The sequence below is a fragment of the Pundamilia nyererei genome, unplaced genomic scaffold (assembly GCF_000239375.1).
Source record: "Pundamilia nyererei isolate P.nyererei 1_Seehausen unplaced genomic scaffold, PunNye1.0 scaffold00091, whole genome shotgun sequence".
NCBI classification, from domain to species: Eukaryota; Metazoa; Chordata; class Actinopteri; order Cichliformes; family Cichlidae; genus Pundamilia; species Pundamilia nyererei.
In genome coordinates, this window is record NW_005187492.1 from 147,827 (window position 1) to 168,265 (window position 20,439).

At 37.1% G+C, this 20,439-nt stretch overlaps 1 protein-coding gene across 4 annotated transcripts in view; it reads right to left on the bottom strand.

The window, feature by feature from the left end:
* Positions 1-20,439, bottom strand: part of plch1 (phospholipase C, eta 1) — a 55,091-nt gene that overhangs the window by 25,311 nt on the left and 9,341 nt on the right. For all 4 annotated transcript variants that reach the window (XM_005739280.1, XM_005739279.1, XM_005739278.1 and 1 more), the window contains exons 2-8: positions 12,750-12,896; positions 8,451-8,694; positions 7,953-8,082; positions 5,433-5,603; positions 4,789-4,882; positions 3,141-3,344; positions 2,388-2,508 (exon numbers count right to left, since the gene is read on the bottom strand). In XM_005739280.1, the coding sequence (XP_005739337.1) occupies positions 2,388-2,508; positions 3,141-3,344; positions 4,789-4,882; positions 5,433-5,603; positions 7,953-8,082; positions 8,451-8,694; positions 12,750-12,896 (1,111 nt within the window). The remainder of the gene's footprint in view (positions 1-2,387; positions 2,509-3,140; positions 3,345-4,788; positions 4,883-5,432; positions 5,604-7,952; positions 8,083-8,450; positions 8,695-12,749; positions 12,897-20,439) is intronic.

The window sequence follows — 20,439 nt, forward strand, 5'->3', positions numbered from 1 at the left end:
TTTTAAAATATGGGGCCTAAAGAGATGGTAGTGCAAGAGGTTAAAAAAATGCAATGCAAAGTGCAAAGGGCAGCAAAAACTTCAGGAGTGGCCAAATAAACAATCTAGTACATTCATGAAAAACGAATGGACTGACCAGCTCAGGACCATAAGAAGGCCTGAAAAACCACAGAAAAAACGTCAGTGGATAATCATGGTATTATTTCCATCGTTAAGAAAAACAACATCCCAACATCTAATTGAATAAATGATACATCTACCTCAGGCGGGCAGACATGTTCTGATGTGTAGGGGCTATACTCTTTGCTCAGAGTACGCAAAATGCTGCAAAACTGATCAGACGGTGTTTAACAATGCAAACGGATAATGACCCATTATTACAAATATTTGATCCAGCTAGGTAACATAGTAGTTATACAGGTCTATAGAACATGTATCATGAATTTTAAAGGTTTAAAGTAGACAGTTACAGGCAAACTCTGAATAGGACATGCCGTCAATCTGTTCCCTTTAAACTTAAAATAGCTGTATATTTCTGCCAACAATGTCTCAAAAATGAACAAAGTTAAGTTGAAAATAAGTTAAAGAACAGGCATACAACTTTTAATTAACTTTACCAAACATTTCAACATGCTGCCAAATGTAGTCACACTTTTTGTTTACTTACAGAAACTGAGGGTACTCCAATATCGTCTTTATTAGAAACAGATAAATGGTTTTATAACACAATCGCTGCCATCACAAGAAGCTGCAATACTGGATGTCAAATTGAGCCAATGTGGCAGCAGGAAGCTGCATCATTCAACACTTTGTTTGGGTAATGTTGGACCTGACAGAGACAAACCGTGGCTCATCGGGGAGCTAGAGGAAGTGCTGCTAAACAGATGGCTGGGTAATAGGTCCTATTCAGTGCCAGGAATCACAGTGTTCTCTAATTATCTACTTTCTGCAACTTCGTATTTAAACATTTCTGGGGAAACCTTCATTGTAATCACCAATATTTCGTTATAACAGTGTGAAAAACAGAAATTATGTTTATATCATGTTAGTGAGTAAACTGAAGGATAAATAAGCCAAACATAATTTCCATTTAGTATTCAAAGCTGTTTTCTCCCCCACTAAAATAATGGGATAATAGGTAGTGATGTGTCGGTCACGAACAAAACGGCTCTTAGAGCCGGATCTTTGACGTGAACAACGCGAGCCGGCTCCTTATCGCGAGCCGTGGGTTTTTTTTTTTCTTTCTCTCACCCTCTCTCGCACTTTGTTTCTGCTTCAGTCAGCATGCGAGCCTTGTGCTTTACGCTGGGGTGAGGGGTGAGGGGCGGTAGTTACACTCAGTAGCACAGGAACAGAGCAGGAGGGAAAGAGAGAGAAAGAGTCAGGGACAACAACGTCACATTAGAAAGGTATAGTAATCATCCACAACTATTTTCAGTTGCGGATGATAAAGGATTCAGAAAGTTTATTCGTGCAGGCCTATATGACAGAGAATGTTCTTTTTGTTTTCATATTTTAATTTATATTTAATTGTGTTGTGGTTTGCAGTGTTTTGTGTTGTTTCACTTTAAGTTTGTAAAAGGAAAAAGCTGAAAATTTTAAATAGTTAAAAGTTGAAATGTGAATAGTTGGTTTTTGTATTATATGATTTATTTATTACATTTTATGTGGCGTGAATAAATAAAAGTATATTTACGGTGGCCCCTAGAGACAAAGCACGTACAAACTCCAAAACACGTACAAACTCTGAAGCACGTACAAATCCTGAAGCACATAAAAACTCAAAACACGTACAAAAGATAACAGAAGTGCTCCAGGATGCTGGGCGCAGTGTTGAGCTTTTGTTACCTAGTGGCTACACAAGCCAGCAAGTACCAACGACCGGATTTGGTGTGTGGTAGCAACAGGTAAATGAACATTTTTTTAAATTATTTGAACAATACACATGTGCTTTCAATTGTGTAATTTAAGTGACCTAGGGCGCTGTTTTGGAAGTTCAGTTAAAGCTAGAAATGTGTTTTGGAGTTTGTACGTGCTTTGTCTCTAGGGGCCACTGCATATATTTATATATAAACATATATAAATAAAACCACTTTTTTTACATTACTAATTCCTTTTGTGCATAATTTTATATTATTGTTAATAATAAATTAGTGAAAGCAACAAAACAACCTGAAGAGCCGGTTCGGAGCCGAAGGAGTCGGCTCTTTTTAGTGAGCCGAATCAAAAGAGCCGGTTCTCTAAAAAGAGCCGGAAATCCCATCACTAATAATAGGATAATGGAAGTGTCTAGTATCCATTAAACATTCACAAAAACTCTGTCTCTCTCCTCCAGACACACACATTAAAAAACACACACACATAAACACAGAGAAGTTTTGACTCACTGGTTATTTATGAAGGCATATTTATTGATGGTCTCTATGACAGACTTGAATGGGATCTTTGAGGTCAGAGTGTAGCCATGCTGGACCATCGGCTCTCCTTCGGGACCATCCCAACAGTCCACTGTAGGAGAAGAAGGAGCAATGATTCATAAATACTGAAACTATTTATATACAGTTCTCTCCTCGGAAGAAAATACAGCAACACAATGCTACTGCTGTGAGTTTTTAGTCTGTTATCACTGTTCAACTTTCCATATGGGAAACAGAAAATGTATTTGAATAACCTTTGATTTCACAGCTCTTCTACATGTTTTTAAATGTTATGACCAGTTGGGATATTACAGGTTGTAAGATTGTGTTTTATGTTGAGGTGAAGCTCTTTTGTCCCCAAAAGGATCCATGCAGTGAGAAAAAACACACACAAACAACATAATTTAGTACATGCTGAAATCAAGATCATTTTTTACTATTATGAGCCACCAAACATTTTTGTCTAATTACGGTACTACATTTTCACTGCAGACATACTGATTAGTTACAATATGAAAGGCTCAGGTGTTACTAGTTACATTAATGAGGGTACTGTTCTACAGCATGAACCATTAAGCAGTAGACCCAGTGATGTAGTGTAATGGAAGTCATCTATCATCCATTTGAACATTTTTACCTTCCTTTTTTTCACTTTTTCCTACATGCTTAATGTCTTCCGTGCAATGGGTCAGATCACACATTTAAATAGAGCTATATCTTTACCTTCTACACAGCGGCAACCAGACTGCAGCACCCAGGCATACATGTCAGTCTTGGAGTGGGAGAGGAGCTGATCTCCAGTCAAGTAGGTGTTATGAGAGGAGGCGATGAAGTAGTTACACAGAGGCTGGTCCATGTCTTGATTTACCTCATGGTGCAATGGGTTGAAAATGTCACACGTTGGACAGCGCATGAAATTTGTGAAACCTGAAAGAAAAATATGAATTTTAATTAACAAAAGAAATTACAGGGGAAAAATAAACATCCATACTGAAACCTTAGTTTCAGTTATGTTTTACAGCTTTTGTGTGAAATAGACTAACCCCCCTTTTTATATATATCTTTATTTTTCCTAAACTAGTAAAATGTTTTTTTCTTTTTTTGAATAACAATCCATGGGATTATTTCAGAACTTCTACCCACATCTCTTGATCACCAAGTCAGTCTCTACAAAACTACAAAAGGATCACAAATAACTCTAAAAACCACAGCGCTGTGGTTTCAAGCCACACTGTTAGATATACTTCACATTGTTAACTTTTGGGGGGGTGGTCCAGCATGAAGGGGAGTAAGAAGGAAGAAAGTTTCCTTTCATCCAGCGAGAATGCAAAGAAATGAGACAGGAATACCAAGAGCAAGCGAAAATAAGGAAAAGAAAGGAAGGAAGAAAGGAGAAGCAGAGAGTTAATGTGGGGAAGCAGACTGAGGAGGGGAATTAAAATAAGAAAGAGATTTTAAAAATGTAGCATAAATTTGGTGATTGATCACATGTGCCTGACCATGGGATATTGAGATTAAGTTTAGATTGTAACAACACACTTGGAGGCATGAATATTAACATCTGTTGGAAACACAGTTGTTAAGAGACCAAAAACTGTACAGCACATCTTTTTCTTCATGCCATAGAAAAACATGTACATCCTTTGACTTCTGTTTGGACACCTATGATTCAGAGCTGCAACACGGTAATACCGATCTGGTTGGCCAGACATACAGACAATGGCGGACTTCATGCCTCAGACGGCAAGATTAGCCTTACCCCCTTGTCCTCCCACCCCTCATCTACTCTGGCCTCACTGACTTTTCTCTTTTCCACCACCCACATTCTGATTTGCCAATTTTCACACTTTGGCTGTCCTCATCCATCCTCACGCCTTCTCCTCCTTTAAGGTCACCCTTTGAGTACATGGGATGATACTTAAAATGACACTCAGAGATAAAATCAGAACCATTCACGGTCCTCCTTTTATAGTTCCCATCATTTCTTGCTAGCAGTTTATAGAATTTCTATTATGAGGATTGGAATTTACAGCCAATATTAAGAAAAGTTGTTTATGAATGTCAAATATTTTTATGAATTTTAACCTGGAGACATACAAAGGGTAATATAATGTTTCATAATTAATTTTTTTTTTTTTAAATGGCCCCTTTGTTACCTCCAAATAACCAAAATGGCATCAACTCTATCAATAGCTGGTCTTGATCTTAAGAGTATGAAAACTAATTGCAAATAAAAGTATAAGCATTGGTGTTGCAAAGTGATGATGTGCCATGACAAACACAGGGAAGGAAAGAGAGAGGCTGACAACGTCCATGATTTAGAAATGCAAATAGAAAACTCTGAAAGGGAGGATAAAGAAGTTAAAGTTACCTTCAATCCCCATAACGCATTGTTGTTTATTTTCTTCTGACACTTCAAACTTCTCAATGATTTCTGCAACATACTCTGGAGTCACATTGGTCATCTATACAGAAAAAAAGTAACAGAAAATGTGAAAAGACCTATATTTGCAGCATTTGAAAGGCAGTAAATACCCAGTTTCATTTAAGTCTAGAAGGTCAAAGTAGTCAGTGTTACTTCCCATTTTTGTACTAAATTCAGCAGCTCAATTTTAGAAACATATTAACCTGAGTATATTAGGGTGGGAACAAAAAATGGGGCGTGATGAAAAATTACACCATTGAAATGTAAGAGAAGTAAAAACTCTGTAAGAAAAAAGAAAACCTTGAGAAGAAAGAAAAAGAGCATAGAAAAGTCATATAAAACAAGCCAAGTGCTCCCATGACACAAACCAATTTTAGATGCAATACATTGGCTTAGTGGAGCAGATTCCTCTGGGCAGACAGCTTAGGCAAAGGGAGTTAGACACTGGAGCAACAAGGAATAGGAATATAATGAATCTCTTTTCTGAGGCCAAATTAAAATTAAGAGAGCTGATTTTTGAGACTCTGGACTTCTCATTATAAAACTGTGATGGGTTTTAACATCCTTTGCTGAGAATTCGATTGGCGCACCTTTTGCTCGTTGTGCAGGAAGTTGACCAGTTCTTCAGCTGTCAGGTGGTCCTTCCTATCGCTGTATGCCATCATCAGCAGATACAGGTCCCGTCTCAGAGACATCATCTTGTAGAAGACAGAGAACTCCTCGTATGTGAGAGTGCCCTGTTGATCATCTGTGTCTGCTTCCTGTGATGATGACAGAGTGATATGTCATTGGCGATATGACGATAGCTTGGAAAGCCTATTATTTTCATGCACACTCAAGCTCTGCAGTGTGATTATCAGCACAAGGCTTCGCTGAGACAGAAATTCTGCTCATTGTTTCACAATTAAAACTATTACAATTGAACGTTGTTGTACTCTGTGTCATGTTAAGTTAATCTTCTTCAGTTCTGAATAAATCTACCGTTGGCGCTTGTTCTTCCCAGTGAAGCTGCAGTTCAATGTGACATTTTGTCTGCAGTATGAAAAGTGCCATGAGTTCTTCCCACCTGTTAATTTATATGTTCCTTGATATTTGATCCAAATGATCATAATGCAAGAAGTTGCATATTCCATGTCCTATAACTGAAAAGCTATTATCCTACCAACGTGCAAATAGTCTTAAACTGTGCAGGTGTGCACACGGTAACTGCATACTGTCTCATCCTTTTACACTCATACAGCACAGGTTCACACTAGCACCAAGCAGACACCATGGACCAGCATTTTTTCTATATATAAACACATTACCACTTTCTCTTTTTTTTTCTTCCGAAACTCATATCTCACTAGATGTTTCCAGGGGACATACACAGCTGGGCTCACTCCTCATTCTATCCTGCCACCACGCTCCACCGGCTCGGTGGGATCCAACATCTCATATTACCTGGATCTCACGGAGGCCCATTCGACACTAAATCTAATAATACTAGCTAATGCCTCCATCGCAATCCCATAATGAGTTCACTGTGAGCATTGGGAACTCGATCATAGACAGAATCTACACACAACGAAAAGGAGAAATCACTGTGATTGACTTGGAATACATGGACAGAAAACAGACAGACTCTGGATATTTTAAGCACCAAAAGCTGTTCAGGTGATGATGTCTCCTGGTGCGTCACTGGAAAAAGATATATTGAGGAAATTTTCTTTCTAATCTAAATGCAGAGACTGAACACTTTCAATTTATTCCATTGTGAGAGGATGAAACATTCTGAGATTCACTGTATCATCTGTGAACTAATGAAAGACTGGAGAAGAGGAGGCTTAAAGGGGTTAATACTGTTCAGATTTTTCATATCAGCAAATTAGATTTATTTTAAAAAATGATGTAATTCTTGGCTTAAATAGGGATTTACCACACAACATGTTCTCATGAAGAGCGATTTAAAAGCTTAAAGGCACTGAAACCATTTCTCAGCCTCTACATCTGAGCAATAGGCCCACCAATGATTTCATTAAGTATGGTTTAGCTGAGTTTTTGTTTTTGTTAAATTGAGAGAACAACAACACTTCTCTGATGTAGTCATACCTGAGCAACTTGACAGTTGTGGCCCTAGTTGCCTATTGTGCCAGGACACCTACACAGGCAATCAAGCAGTTGAGTTTTATTTTTTTGATGATGGGATGCAAGAATTAATTAATCGGCCCAGTTAATTAACAAATTGTCAGATTGTTGTAATTACTTCTGATGTCTTTGTGGCTGGATACATTTGTTGGGGAGGGAGTACCATGTGTCATTTATGTTTGTTTTTGTGGTACTTAAAAGTAAGAGCTTTATTTTTAATGCTGTACGTTCCTAAAGTACACAATAATTAACATTAGAAAAGCCTGCGGTATATACAGTCTGTGGCAGGGGGGCTACAAGAGGGTCCAATCCTGCCCACAGAATGGCTTTGAAAAATGTAGAAATTTCAGATGAGGAGGGCATACAATGTGAATGTTTAACTGTATTTACAGTCTCTTTTTTATAAAGATATAAAAATTACTGATCCATTAAAGGTAAATAATAATAAAAAATAATAGAAATTATCTGTGAATTCACATATAATTTATTGCTTTATTTCTGCCTCTGCAATCCCAGTGAACAACAGTAATTAGCTTCCTCGATTTTCTCCAGCTGCATTGCTTTATAGTGTAGAGAAACTAAAACCAAGTTGAAAATGGTGTGTTGAAATTGCAATAATTTTTCTCAGGGCATCTCTTGGGTTGAATGTGTACTTAAACTTATTTAGACAGAATGAAACTGGGCTGTATTTGCCCCATGAAGAAAAATGAGACTGACACTCCTGGTGTCTGCAGCCGGTACATTCCTCACTATCACTACTGTTCTTACATTAAAATGTTCCTTTCCTATAAAATTATCTCATGCATAAGGGCTAAAATACTACTAAATATCTCTAACATATATATATTTGAATTACACACAGGCATCATAATTACAACAGCTGAGCTCCTCTAATGTGCTAAAATGGAAAACCTTTATGTTGACCTAAATATTTATATACAATAAATTATATAAATTCATTTGGAATGGTTTCATATTCTAACCTGAAACATTTGCTTGACCTTCCTGCGTGGCAGATTGACATTCAGCTTATGAAGAAGTTGATAGATTTCGTCAATGTTTAGCAGGCCATCTCCGTTCTTATCGGCCTCTTCAAATGTCTGCTTCATCCATGTGAGACACACACACATTAAGGAAAAAGACGTAGGTTTTATGTTTCTATGTTTATAAAAATTGTCAGGATCATTTTTTGCATTTCCACTTGTTTAATAGGAAACACTGACAAACATGGATGAAAAAAGTTTAGGCAAAAATATGCTGATTGCCAGCTTTAATAGTAGAAATAATTTTTTTGACGACGTGCATGAATGCAAAGTTATTTTCTTAAGGAAAACAATTATACTTTGCATTGTGGTGAAGAATTTTATTTTAAAGGATTAAATGTTTCCTTCTGAACTTAAAAAAATATGAATACAAAACTCTTTTCCTTCCTAGAAAACCGATGTTCATGATTTCTCTGTAGCTATTTGTTTAAAGGATATTGATCGTGTGTACGCTGGCGTTTAGCCAAAGAGTCCTCATCACTGATTCCGGCCATCAGGTAGCGAAGACCAGTTATCCAGGTTCTGGCTTCCTCTGCATTTGATGTCACCAGGTCAAGGGACTCCATGTGGTTTCCATGATAAACAGTGAAACAGCAGGCAGGGTCGAAGGTGCCATCCGCATGCCGATGGAAGATGTCCGACTGGCCGCCCTCTGTCACCTTATACAGTGAATCGATGGTGACTGACAGTGAAAAGAAAAGATGGAAAGAAAGGAAAAAAATTAAAAATTAAAAAGGCAGCTTTTAGGTATCATTAATAATTGTCTCTCTAGTTAATACTGAATAACAACTCAAATGAAAGGCTGCTGATATGAAACTTTTGAAAAAAAGTAGCTAGTTAGTTAGTTGGTATAAGAGGTATTATAGTAGTAAAAACTAAAGCTTTGGTATAGATATATATCTATATCTATATCTATATATATAGATATAGATATATATCTATATCTATATATCTATATATCTATATATCTATATATAGATATATAGATATATAGATATATAGATATATAGATATATAGATATTGAAAAGTGATAGAGTTATGCCATCTGTTTACATTTAAGACAGACATTTATCCCATTAATGCACATTTGCTCTAAATTAAAGTGTACTATAAAATATTGATGTTTAATCTATAGAAAAAATGAAAAAAGCAGCACCCAAACACTTTTTAAAAAATTCAATAAAAAATTATATGCATTTGGTTCAGTTTAAATTTATTTATATGGAGCCAGTTGTCTCAAGGCAATTTATATTCCAAGGTAAAGACCCTAAATTATTAAAGAGAAAACCCCAACAATCACACTATTTCAAGTTAGTAAACACTTGGTGACTATAGGACAGAAGAACTCCCTTTTAACATGATAACAACCTGCAATCTACCATCAGGTGGGGGCTGAGAAGAGAAATAAGGAGAGAATAGTTTTTAAAGACGAATTCTTAAATAAGGTTGAATGGGCTTGAGGGCTGGAAGAGACAGGATGGAAAATTTAAAGTTCATTATTTGCTGACAAATTGAAAAAAAATGGATTAACAAAATTAATTGTCTTTAACTTCAAGAAACAGAAGAACCTACAGAAGCATAATGACAAAAACACAAAGCCAGCAGAACATAAAACAAGGGATAACATGAAAAGAACATGAAAAGCTTTTTGAAAAATCACCATGATTAAAAAGATGCCAGTTCCTTCACACACTGCTTTTATGTGAAATACATAAAGGCAGAGAAAGAACATAAGCTGCTCCTATACGCTGCAGAATATCACAGCCTAATGAGATTTCAGTATAAACCCAGCTAACTATGAGTCTGTGCCGTTGTGAGGAAAGAGAGAGTGCCTGCAGTAAACTATGACCTTTGCTGAATCTAAAATCCACTCAATGCATCACTTCAAGTTGCTGCTTTTTTCCTTATGTCTATAAAATGTTTTGTTAATGACTCTCATCAACGCACAAAGCCCTTTACTCAGAAGAGTAAACATTTTTGTTTTAGCATAATATTTAAATGACTAATTAAAGAATTGATGAGTTTTTCATTAAATTAATTGCCTCTCTACTCATCCTAAAATCAATTTTGTTATGATCCATTCCAAAATTATCCACCATCACACTCTTACCATGTCACTTCCTGTTACATTATCTCATCTCTGAAATCCTGCTACAGTATGACAGAAAGTAACAATATGGCCGCCTTGTTTTGATACTGCTTAGAAACACACACACACACTTTCAAAGAAATATTCATGCAGCTGTTGTGTGTTTCTCTTAATCATGTCAATGGAGAGTATCTAAGAGGCTTATCTAATGTTGACAGTCTACTCACAGACAGACACAAACACACACACTGCCATGTACACATTTAAGGACAGGTCCATAGACAGATGTATGCCTCAGTGGGTTGATATAAAATAAAAAAGTGCTAACGATGCTTTGAGGGGGCCGTGAAACATATAACGATAATCCTCTCAGAGCCAGAGCAATGTGGCAAACTCAGATTATTAAACTTCAACAGACATTCCAGGAAAAAGGTTTACTGCTGCAAAAAAAAAAGGAAATGGCCACAATCTGTCAAGCACTTTGAAACATGATATGTGCTAAGAATAAATAAATAAATAAAAGTATTATTAGTGCTATTATTATGTAAGTAGAAATAATCTTATGTTGATAGCTTTTTATAGCTTTAACTGTTGAGTATTGTACTAGAAACAGTACAATGTCTAATAGTGCAACATCTGCGTGATCAGACAATTAGGCATGCAAAGAGCAGAGTGGGGTTTGTAATCTCACTCTCATTTGTTTAGATCTAAACAACAAAAGCGCCTTGTTTCAACCCATAGCAGATTATTTTTTTCTGCATTAAACCAAATCACAATCTTTCCAACAAGTTACACAGGTGTAAATAACAATATATAATACCAATGCCATTATTTTAGGATTTGTTTTTTGTTTTTTCCAAATTCAGCAATTCATATTAATAATCTAATGAAGGCTGCAATATTTTTTGGTCTTCTTTAGACCATTGTTAGGAGGCAGCTATGCAGCATAATGATGTCATGATATATCACAGCCAATTCAAGTTTTGGGTATGTAAACATGATGTTACTGTTGTGAAATAAAAATGACACAATGCTTTCCTAGGGTGCTAAAGATGTATAAAAACAAACAGGTCAATTTAGCCTGTTGGTATGCAGTAGCTAGGCAATATTTTGATATCATAATATCTGCATCCATAATATACATAGGAACATTGAGGGGCCTAATATGTACCTTTGTGCAAAATTTGGTCAGCTACTGATTTTTTAAGAGAACTTCACTGAGATAAAAACATTTGTGTGTTATAGTAAGATGCAGCGATCTTAGAATATTACAGTAATGTATGACACAGTACTTTAATAGTAGCACTTTATAGCACAGTCTTGTTGGAGCTAGCGGTGAGCAATATACTCTATGTATCACAAGTTTTTCCACGTACAATGGTTAAAATGGCTTTATTGTAACCACCGAACATAAATTGCACAGGCAATATAAAGCTGTCTGCATGTAATTGACTGAGTTTATTTTTTCTCCCACACACTGCGAATGCATCATTAATCCACCCCTCCCAACCACTGCGTTCACCATGCGTATTTATATACTACCAGATAAGGAAAAATATGGCAACAGCGTCAATTTCAGACGAGCAAGGGAATGCGACTCGCTGTCGTTTGGATATAACAAGGAGGATGTTGCACAAAATGTGGTAATTTGCAAAACAAGCTGTAGAACTATTGCCGCAAAATGCAGCAGTACCACATATTTATTCCACCAGCTGAAAAGTCATATAATGTAAAATGAAGAATGTTTTAAAGTCCACATTTTCCTCATATATAGAAAATTAAGAAGGACAATCACCTCAGCAACTAAAGGGGCGGGCCAGCAATTTGAGGTGGACTTGAGCAACTAATGGGAAAAATCAGAACATGAAACAGAGAAATTATCTGATTTTTATTAATAGATATATCTCATGCTGCAACTGTAAAATGTCTGCACTCTACTTTGGTCATATGGCATCTTGTGGTAGCAGCCACAAAGAAACTACAAACAGAGTTGGGGTTGATGGATGGGTCCACAAATCACTTGATTTAACACAAAATACTTCTGCTCATTTCTGATTTTTAATCAAAAATATACACTACTTTCAATCGTGAGTATTTCTCACTGTAACAAAAGAGCTTTTTTCAACAAAGAAACCTTTCCCAGAACTTCCCTGGTTGGTCAACTCTTCTCAGCATTTGTTTTCAGTCACTATTTTGCACTCTTGAGTTACAAAAGCAACCATTTGACCAATAGACTAGGTTAAAGCATAGCATGGTTGCCTGTAAAAACTACATTTAAAAAAACATCCAATTTTTTGATATGTCAGGGTATTAGTGTGCTTGACATTTAAGCTCCAGTACAAATCTTTGGACCATAGTGGGCCTCACAGATGTTTACTCTGAAATCGCATGCACAGACTCAAGGCAGATCACCCATATGGTCACTTAGGTTGAAGGCTTGTACAGTGCTACTTCAACTTAGACAAACTATGAAAAAAAGTTGTAATAAAGAAGATTTTCTCCATTAAATGTATCCACGATGTTTAGAAATTATACCATAATTTGATAGAAAGCCAGACAGAAGGACAGATGCAAAAATAGTTTGTGTATATTATTTTGAATCTGTGTATCGATGCAGAGGAGTGTGTGTGCATGCACGCATACTCACTCTTGGCCTTCTCACTCTTGCGTGAGGGCTTCCAGCGGATGCAGGAACGATGTTCATCCAGGTAGAAGAGCCTTACCAACCCTTTGGATCCAGCCTTCAGCTTTACCATCTGTGTCCCTGACTGCATAACACTCATGCATCGCTCCACTGCAAATAACGCAGACACACAAACACAAACAAGGTTAACAGAGAACCGTATCAAGACAAAAAAAGGAACAGGTGTTTGGCTTTAACTGTATTTTCTCAGGAAGAAGTGTGGCAAAGTGTCACAGAGTCACACAGTTAGTAGTTGAGCCAGCAGCTGATGTGGGTCAGACACCAAAATGAACAGAGATTCTTCTGTGTAAACACACAGGGCTGCTTTTCTGTTACCCCGCTGACCTCCCCATGAGAGCAGCTCAGAGAAGGAAGAAGTAGAGCGATCTCAGAGAGAGAGACTTGTCTAATGTGTATGTCTCTGTTCTAAGTTTCACAGAGAGCCTAAAGAACTGTTTGAGGAAAAAAATCTTCACATTATGATGAAGCAGGTGGAAGCTAAGATTGGGCTGCATTAAAGGCTGCTGAATTTGTTACATACCTCTGCAGATTTCTTCACTTTTAGTGTTTCAGTGGTTTCTGGTGTCTGTCTCTGACATTTCTCCCTCTTCCCCAATCCAGCTGGATTGAATGCAATTCTCTTTGAGGGTCTCACAGTATTGAATAGATTTCTCCAATAAACTGAAATAATTCAAAAGCAGAATCTGTGTTGCTGCTATTCTGGATTATCTACAGACCTCACCGTGAACAGTATGATTTAAATCTATGATTTGTTGATGTTGTCTTTGTGGAGAAGAGTTTATGGTGACTGGATTTAGATGAATTCACTCTCCGGCTTCAAGTTTTGGTGTGTGCACCTGTGCCATCATTCCTTTTTTTTTTTTTTTTTTTTTAAGTACTGTGGCATTTTGAAGTCTCTGCCCATCAGCTTTAACATGAAACACACACACACTTATCGCAAACCGATGCTTAACATTTTCACATTAAACACAGGCAGGTGAAGGTCCACTCTCTGTCAATGCACTGCATCGTATATATGTGTGTCTACACTATACTACGAACTGAAAACTCAATTTCTGGTAGTTATCTACTGGAAAAGGTTCAATTAAAGTGACTTGAAATGAACAGGAGTATGGCAAGAAGGGGGCAGGGTGTTCTGAAGAGGAGCACAGAGGGACTGAAATGATGGTAAGAATTGACTTTGTGTTTGATTGCTTGACTGTCTAGCACTGTCCAGCTTTGAGAAAGGATAAAAGACAAAGCTTCAAACTTTTTACTTTGCGTGACAGCTGGTGGCAGAGATATAGACAGGGATGACAGCAGAGAGAGGGGGAGATTTCCATCCTCATTAGTGGAGTGTGTGTACGCCTCTGCGTGTATGTGTGCGTGCATGGCTGTGCATATTTCATGTTTTCACATAAGTATGCATCATTTCTGTGTTAACATGCATCAGTCCACACATACATGGATGCAACACTTAAATAAAATAGAGAGGGGAATAAAGAGGTTAAACAGAAAAAATGTTATGAAATACCTGAAAGGTTAATATTTTAGTGACAGGTATTCAAATATTTGGCCTTAAAACAAGGCTGACACACTTTTAAAAGCCTCCCCCTCTCTTGACAAGACTGCATTTCATTGTACAGAGTACAACGAACAATGACAATAAAGGCTATTCTCTATTCTAAAGCTTGTCACTGATTGTCTGGTGTGTTTTCTCTCACCTTTATCTGAAAAAAATGTGACTTCTGGTTGAAATGTAAATTGTGTTTACATAGGATGAAAAGGGGAACAGGGAACAAACAAGGAGTGTGATGGTAATTTACTTAATCAGTGACAAGCTTTAAAATCAGACACAATGATTCGATTTATTATAAGGGCTACTTAGTGAAAAAAAGATAATAGGAGGCAGATTAAAATATGAAGAATGGAATAAAAGCAGCAAAATTTGTAACGTATATAAAACAGCTTAATCTTAAATTTTCCAAGTTTGTGCTCCCCCACTTTTAAAAGCAGTGAAGTAGCCGTTTAACTGTAAACTATAAGCCATTTCAGTAGATTATGGTGATGAGTTAATGTCTGACTTTAGATGTATAATGTGGAGCCACACCACAGGCTGGAGCTGAGGAATTCGCTTCCCAACCCTTCAAGATGGGAGGCGATTAGTGCCAAGTGTAACACTTTGTTTTAAGGTATAAGTATTCACGGTCAACTAGTTATTAGGATACATAGTTGTAGCATTAGGGCCATTTAGAAGTCCTTATTCAGCACTTATTGATGTCTTATTCAGCATTACTGTATTCTATAATTGCTTGGCCATTAAGAAATTTCCCCACAAGAACCCTCTGTGTCTAAAAACTGATGAATTAGTCATGAAGAGATTACTTTGGGATTGGGACCAAATTTAAGGGTATATGGACAACTGTAATAGACCTAACAAGATGTAATTCATGTACTTTCATGGGGCTGTAATTAAGAGGTTACTGATAAAGTGATAAAGAGGTTACTATGTGAACATTAATTTTATAAACCAAAGTGGATCGCTGACAGTTTAAAACAAGAAATAAAACATACACTTCAGAGTTTACTTGTAAAGAGTTACTCATAAAACATTAAAAATTTAGTGGTGCCGTAAGGTAAATGCCAGTTCTTCTCCTAAACACAGTATATAAATGAAAGCAAGCTCAAGTTCTCATGTCCCATTTCAATGTCTTGGATCAAAAAAGAAAATGTACTCAGAGAGAATTCATGCTAAACAAAAACTTGTCACGGTACTGGGTCGTGAGGCCCAGTGTTTGAGTTCTAATGCATATTTTTGTAGTCACATGTTGTAGTTTAACGCATCTAGTTGATTTCTAGTTTGCATTTTAGTCCTTGGTTTCTTAGTCCCTTTTTTCATCTCTCCCTGGTCCGTGCGTCTACCTGTCATGTTTCATGTCTGTGTGGCTCTTGTTGTCAAGTTCGTGCCATGTCTATGTCTCTGTGTTTCCTGTTTTATTTTGAAAGAGTCTGGTGTTCTTTGTTCATTGTAGTTAGTGTTACTCTCCCCTGTATTGTCATTATGTTTCATTCTAGTCAGCTGTGTTCGCATGCATCTCCACTTCCCCTGATCACCTCATGTGTGTATTTAAGTCCTCAGTCTTCCTTTGATCGTCGTCGCATCATCTGTTCAACTTCACCCATGTTATGCCGGGTTTCAGGACTCTGTGCTGGTCATGTCCATGTTGCATACGTGTATACATTTCATAGTTCTTTGTTGTTCCAGCACAGAGTCCTGTTTATAGTTGTCTCAGTCATATGCATCATTGTCTCCTTGTCTCAGTCTTCCCTGTCGTCTGAGTTAAGTGTCAGTTCTTAGTTTTCCCAGTTCAGCTTCTAGTTTAGTCTTGCCTCGGTGCTTTCAGTTTTTTGCCACTTTAATCAGCCAAAATAAAGGCTCGCTTTTCGTTTCAAGTTCAGTACTGTCTCCTCGTCTGTGTCTGCACCTGGATCCTCACACTCCCACACACGGTCTGCCCTCCGCAGACCGTGACAAAACTCTCAACATATCAAAACATTTTTTTCATATTACAAACACAGCAATGATATTATTTAGTAAAAAGTGCATGTTAATGGTTAAGATGTTAAGAAGAATACAGTTAAAAGCATACATGATAATAACTAGTATATTTTTTCTGCATCAGATCAATGGTGAAGGAACCTGAAGACACAAAATCATCAGGGTTTACAAATAAAGAAAAACTGCCTAAAGACTCCATATCAAAATGTGAAAAAGGTCAAATATAGTAAAGTTGTATTATATTTATAATAGCAAATACACAAACACACAGAAATAAATTTAAAAATGCATTTTTTGATGACATGAGTGATTATCTTTAAAGACACCAAAAGTCAAACCTCTTGTGGCTCTAAAACACATATTTAACCGTACTTGACAGAGCACACACTCAGCAGAGCGCTGAGTACAAGCTGCACTCTCTCTATCCTGAGGAAAGGCTTAGCAATGGCACAAATTTGGCTTTCAATACAAGATGAGTTCTTTTAGTCACAGATGCTCACTCCAGGGACACAACCGTAAACATATGAGTCCAATAGCTGCGTATCGCTTCGGAAGGTTCACAGCACATTATGAATGCAAAGATGGTCACACAGCCTGCCATGTTATTAACACAAAAGAGAACAAAGATCAAAAGATACATACAAATATGTGCGAAGTACACAACAAGCTATTTACTCTAACCGGCAGTTTCCAGCAAATCAGAAGAAATATCAATAGTGTTGGGGTAGGACTATGTTTTAGACAACAGTAATGGACTGCAAGGGTCACCTTTTATAAATGATAAGCTTGAATTTCAGTAAAAGAATTAGTAATGTGAACATCTGATATGACAAATGGGCATGACTAAGATATAAAAAGGAAAGGGCAGCGTCACCGAGTTAACAAAAATATATTTACTCTTATTAGATTATGGTAAAAAGATTTTTGTTTTTATGTAAATATAAAATAAATACAGTTTTTGTTCTCTGTAAATGACCCACCTCCACTTTTGCTTATTATACACCGGATGCATTTGTTACACCATTTTCAGCTCTTGTTACATAAATGTTACCTAATGCCATACTTCTGAACTTACTAATATTTTTGCATGAACTGCTGTTTTGGTTTCTTTTCAACTGTTTTTTTTTTTTAACCATAAAAACCAACCATAAATAATAGTAAGAAAAAAATGTTTCTTTTAACACATTGGATAGCTTCAAAAGCCCCTCACTTGACTTTGAAGTTATTAGCGAGTGGTTGATGGACGTTACCAGCAGTCACTTGGTGAAATCAGTCGCAAACAGCTAAATTTCCTTGTGATTTCTTTGATTCTGAGCAGATTGCTGCAGTCACTGAAAAAACTGTGTGGAAGGCACCAACTTGTTTGTAAACATTAGTCAGCTATGTGCTAAGTGACAACGAAACCGCGAAGAGCACCAAACAAACCAGTAATAGAAACGCTTGCCTTCATAGTAAAATTTTAAACTTTTACTTTGAAAGAACTTTACTTTTTGATTTGCGTCTCACTTTTATAAATTTCACTACCAGTCAGCAAGCAGTTGGGGAGTGTTTATAGAAAAGCAGGTGTCTTCCATGCAAACTACAAGTGATTGTGGCAATCATCAAACTAAAATCAGGGATGCTTTTACAGCACGCTCTTTGCAATCAATTTCATCAAATTACTGGCAGCAGCCACTCGCCAACCAGTCAAGGAATAAGCGTTTTCTCTTGGGACCACAGGTTGCCAGGGGGTTGCCAACTGGTCTTTAGGCCTGTGGGACCGAGGCCTAAATCAAACTGACCAAACTGTCTAAACTTGTTTGGGAGATTTGCTCATTAAGCTCCTCATTGACAGTGCCCTAATGAATAAATTAATTCACAATGACATTGAAATATTCTACAGTACATACAACTATTAGCTATAATACAACCAGAACCTGTGCACTGTAGTTCAGAAGAAATAGAATCTCAGGCACAAGGTTTCATTAGACCCACTAACAGTTATATAAACACTATACGCTATTTTTCTATACCCAGCTTTAAGCCATTTTAATCATTTATCACAAAACAGGGAATACCACAAACTTTTATATCAGCTCATAATGGATGAGTACTTTATGGTGTTGCAAAAAGCCTTCAGGGCTGTAGAAAATAATGGGACACTGAAGATGCAGAGAGATTTAGAGAAAAGAATTAATCAAAAACAAGAAAATAGGACATGTTGCATTATTTATCTCTCATGGCCACTTATGAAATTCACAGCTTCATTAACAATGGATTTCAATGGATGGCACTGTCACATGTGGGTTTCCTGTAATGCTAATCACATCCACAATCTTTTTCGGGGTCTTCTCTCGCTATGTCAGACTGTAAAATCCATGACTCAGACTAGACAAGCTCACAGCATCACTCTGCCAGCAGTTGGATGTGAAACATCACAAATCAGCCCCAAAGTGAATAAATGCTATTCAACAGCCCTAGAAAGTACATGCCCATGCTCCCACTATTCCCTCGGAGCATAAATATGTAAAAATGTTTTTCAGAAAGGCAGTCAGATATATTTCACAAGAAAAATCTCAAAGGGAATACAGAAGTCATTTTTTTATTTATCCATCCAGCTCAACATCAAAAACAGGCAGCTTTCCAGAAACAGAAGACTGAAATCCAGGTATCATTTCATCATCAGTTTGTGTTGAAGCGCAACCTAAAGTAAGTTCACTTCCTCCCTTATTGCATCTCCATTTTTACTCTATTTTCTTCAATCCATCCCTGCTATTCCTTGACCTTTCTGCAGGCATTCTCCTGTCACTCTGTTTTCCATCTGCATGATAAGCACCACAAAGAGCCAAATCTCAAACTTAGGCCAAAAGCTGAAAAGCAGAATGGAAGAGTGCAGGTGGGTTAATATGCACACAGGAGAGGGGAGTCAGCTCATAATAATAGATGAGAACTAATTTAAGTAGCTCTTTGAAGATCAGTGATGTTGAATGAAATAATCGGCGGCCTGAACACCTTGACACTCATCTCTTGTCCAATTTCTCTGCTTAAACCATCTGAGGAGCAGATATGAATTTTACCATTTCAGTTCACATTTGTAATTCTTGTCTGTTTCTTAGAGACACCTTTGCAAAACTGAATTCACTGCCTTTTTAACCCCACTTGACATTTTTATGTGAATTATCCTCTGATGGTGGTCTTTGTGCTTTGCCGGCACCCTTCCAAAAAAAAAGGATTTTAGACAAATAGCAGCTCCATCCAAGTGTAAAAATGTGATATTTTTTTAGCTATATGAGAGTAGGGAAAATATAAAAAGCAGCCTTTTTTCTACTTTTTTAGCTTCCATTTCCATTGAATGAAATACAGTTGCTACACATGCATGTGCTGCTGTGTGAGTGTTTATGAGCGTGCACGCATGCATGTGTAAAATCTCATCATCTCTGTCGGCGCACAGCAGAGAGCAGATCAAAGCTTTGTCTCTCCACAGAGGCCAAGGAAATTCAAACATATTTTAATGGGGTAGGTGATGAAGACGCCTCTGTGATAACCTGATGAACAAAGCCTGTTCTTACTTAGATCCATATTATAAGGCCTGGAATTGCAAACACATAATACCTGGTATTTGATTATCAGCTACAACAGCTTTCATTAATCTTTTTCAATCTTAACTGTCATTTTTTTAATCTCAACACTGATGTGAGATTCTTATCAGCCGTGGCCTCATTTGACTGTCTAATCTACTCAGGCTAATATTTCAATTCTAGTATGGCCCTACATGAGATCTCTGTTAAGATTTGGTCTAAGGGTGACGACTAGAATGGACAACAGTCCACAGATTTATCATAATTTATTCATAACTACATAAATTCATATTCACCAGCATCTGCCTGATACTTCATGCACTATTCATGTGGCATAAGGCACCAACACTCAAACTATCTGAGCCAGTTTGACTACTGAAAAACAAATGCGGCATTTAGACAAGAATAAAGCTGTCCGAATGGAGACTTCTGCCCGATAGCTTTCATGACCTGCAGGTTTTGTTTTGTGTACGCAAGTTGATTCAAGATGTGAATCGGTCTCGGTTGATTGGCTGTCTAAAGGACAAAATGAATTATA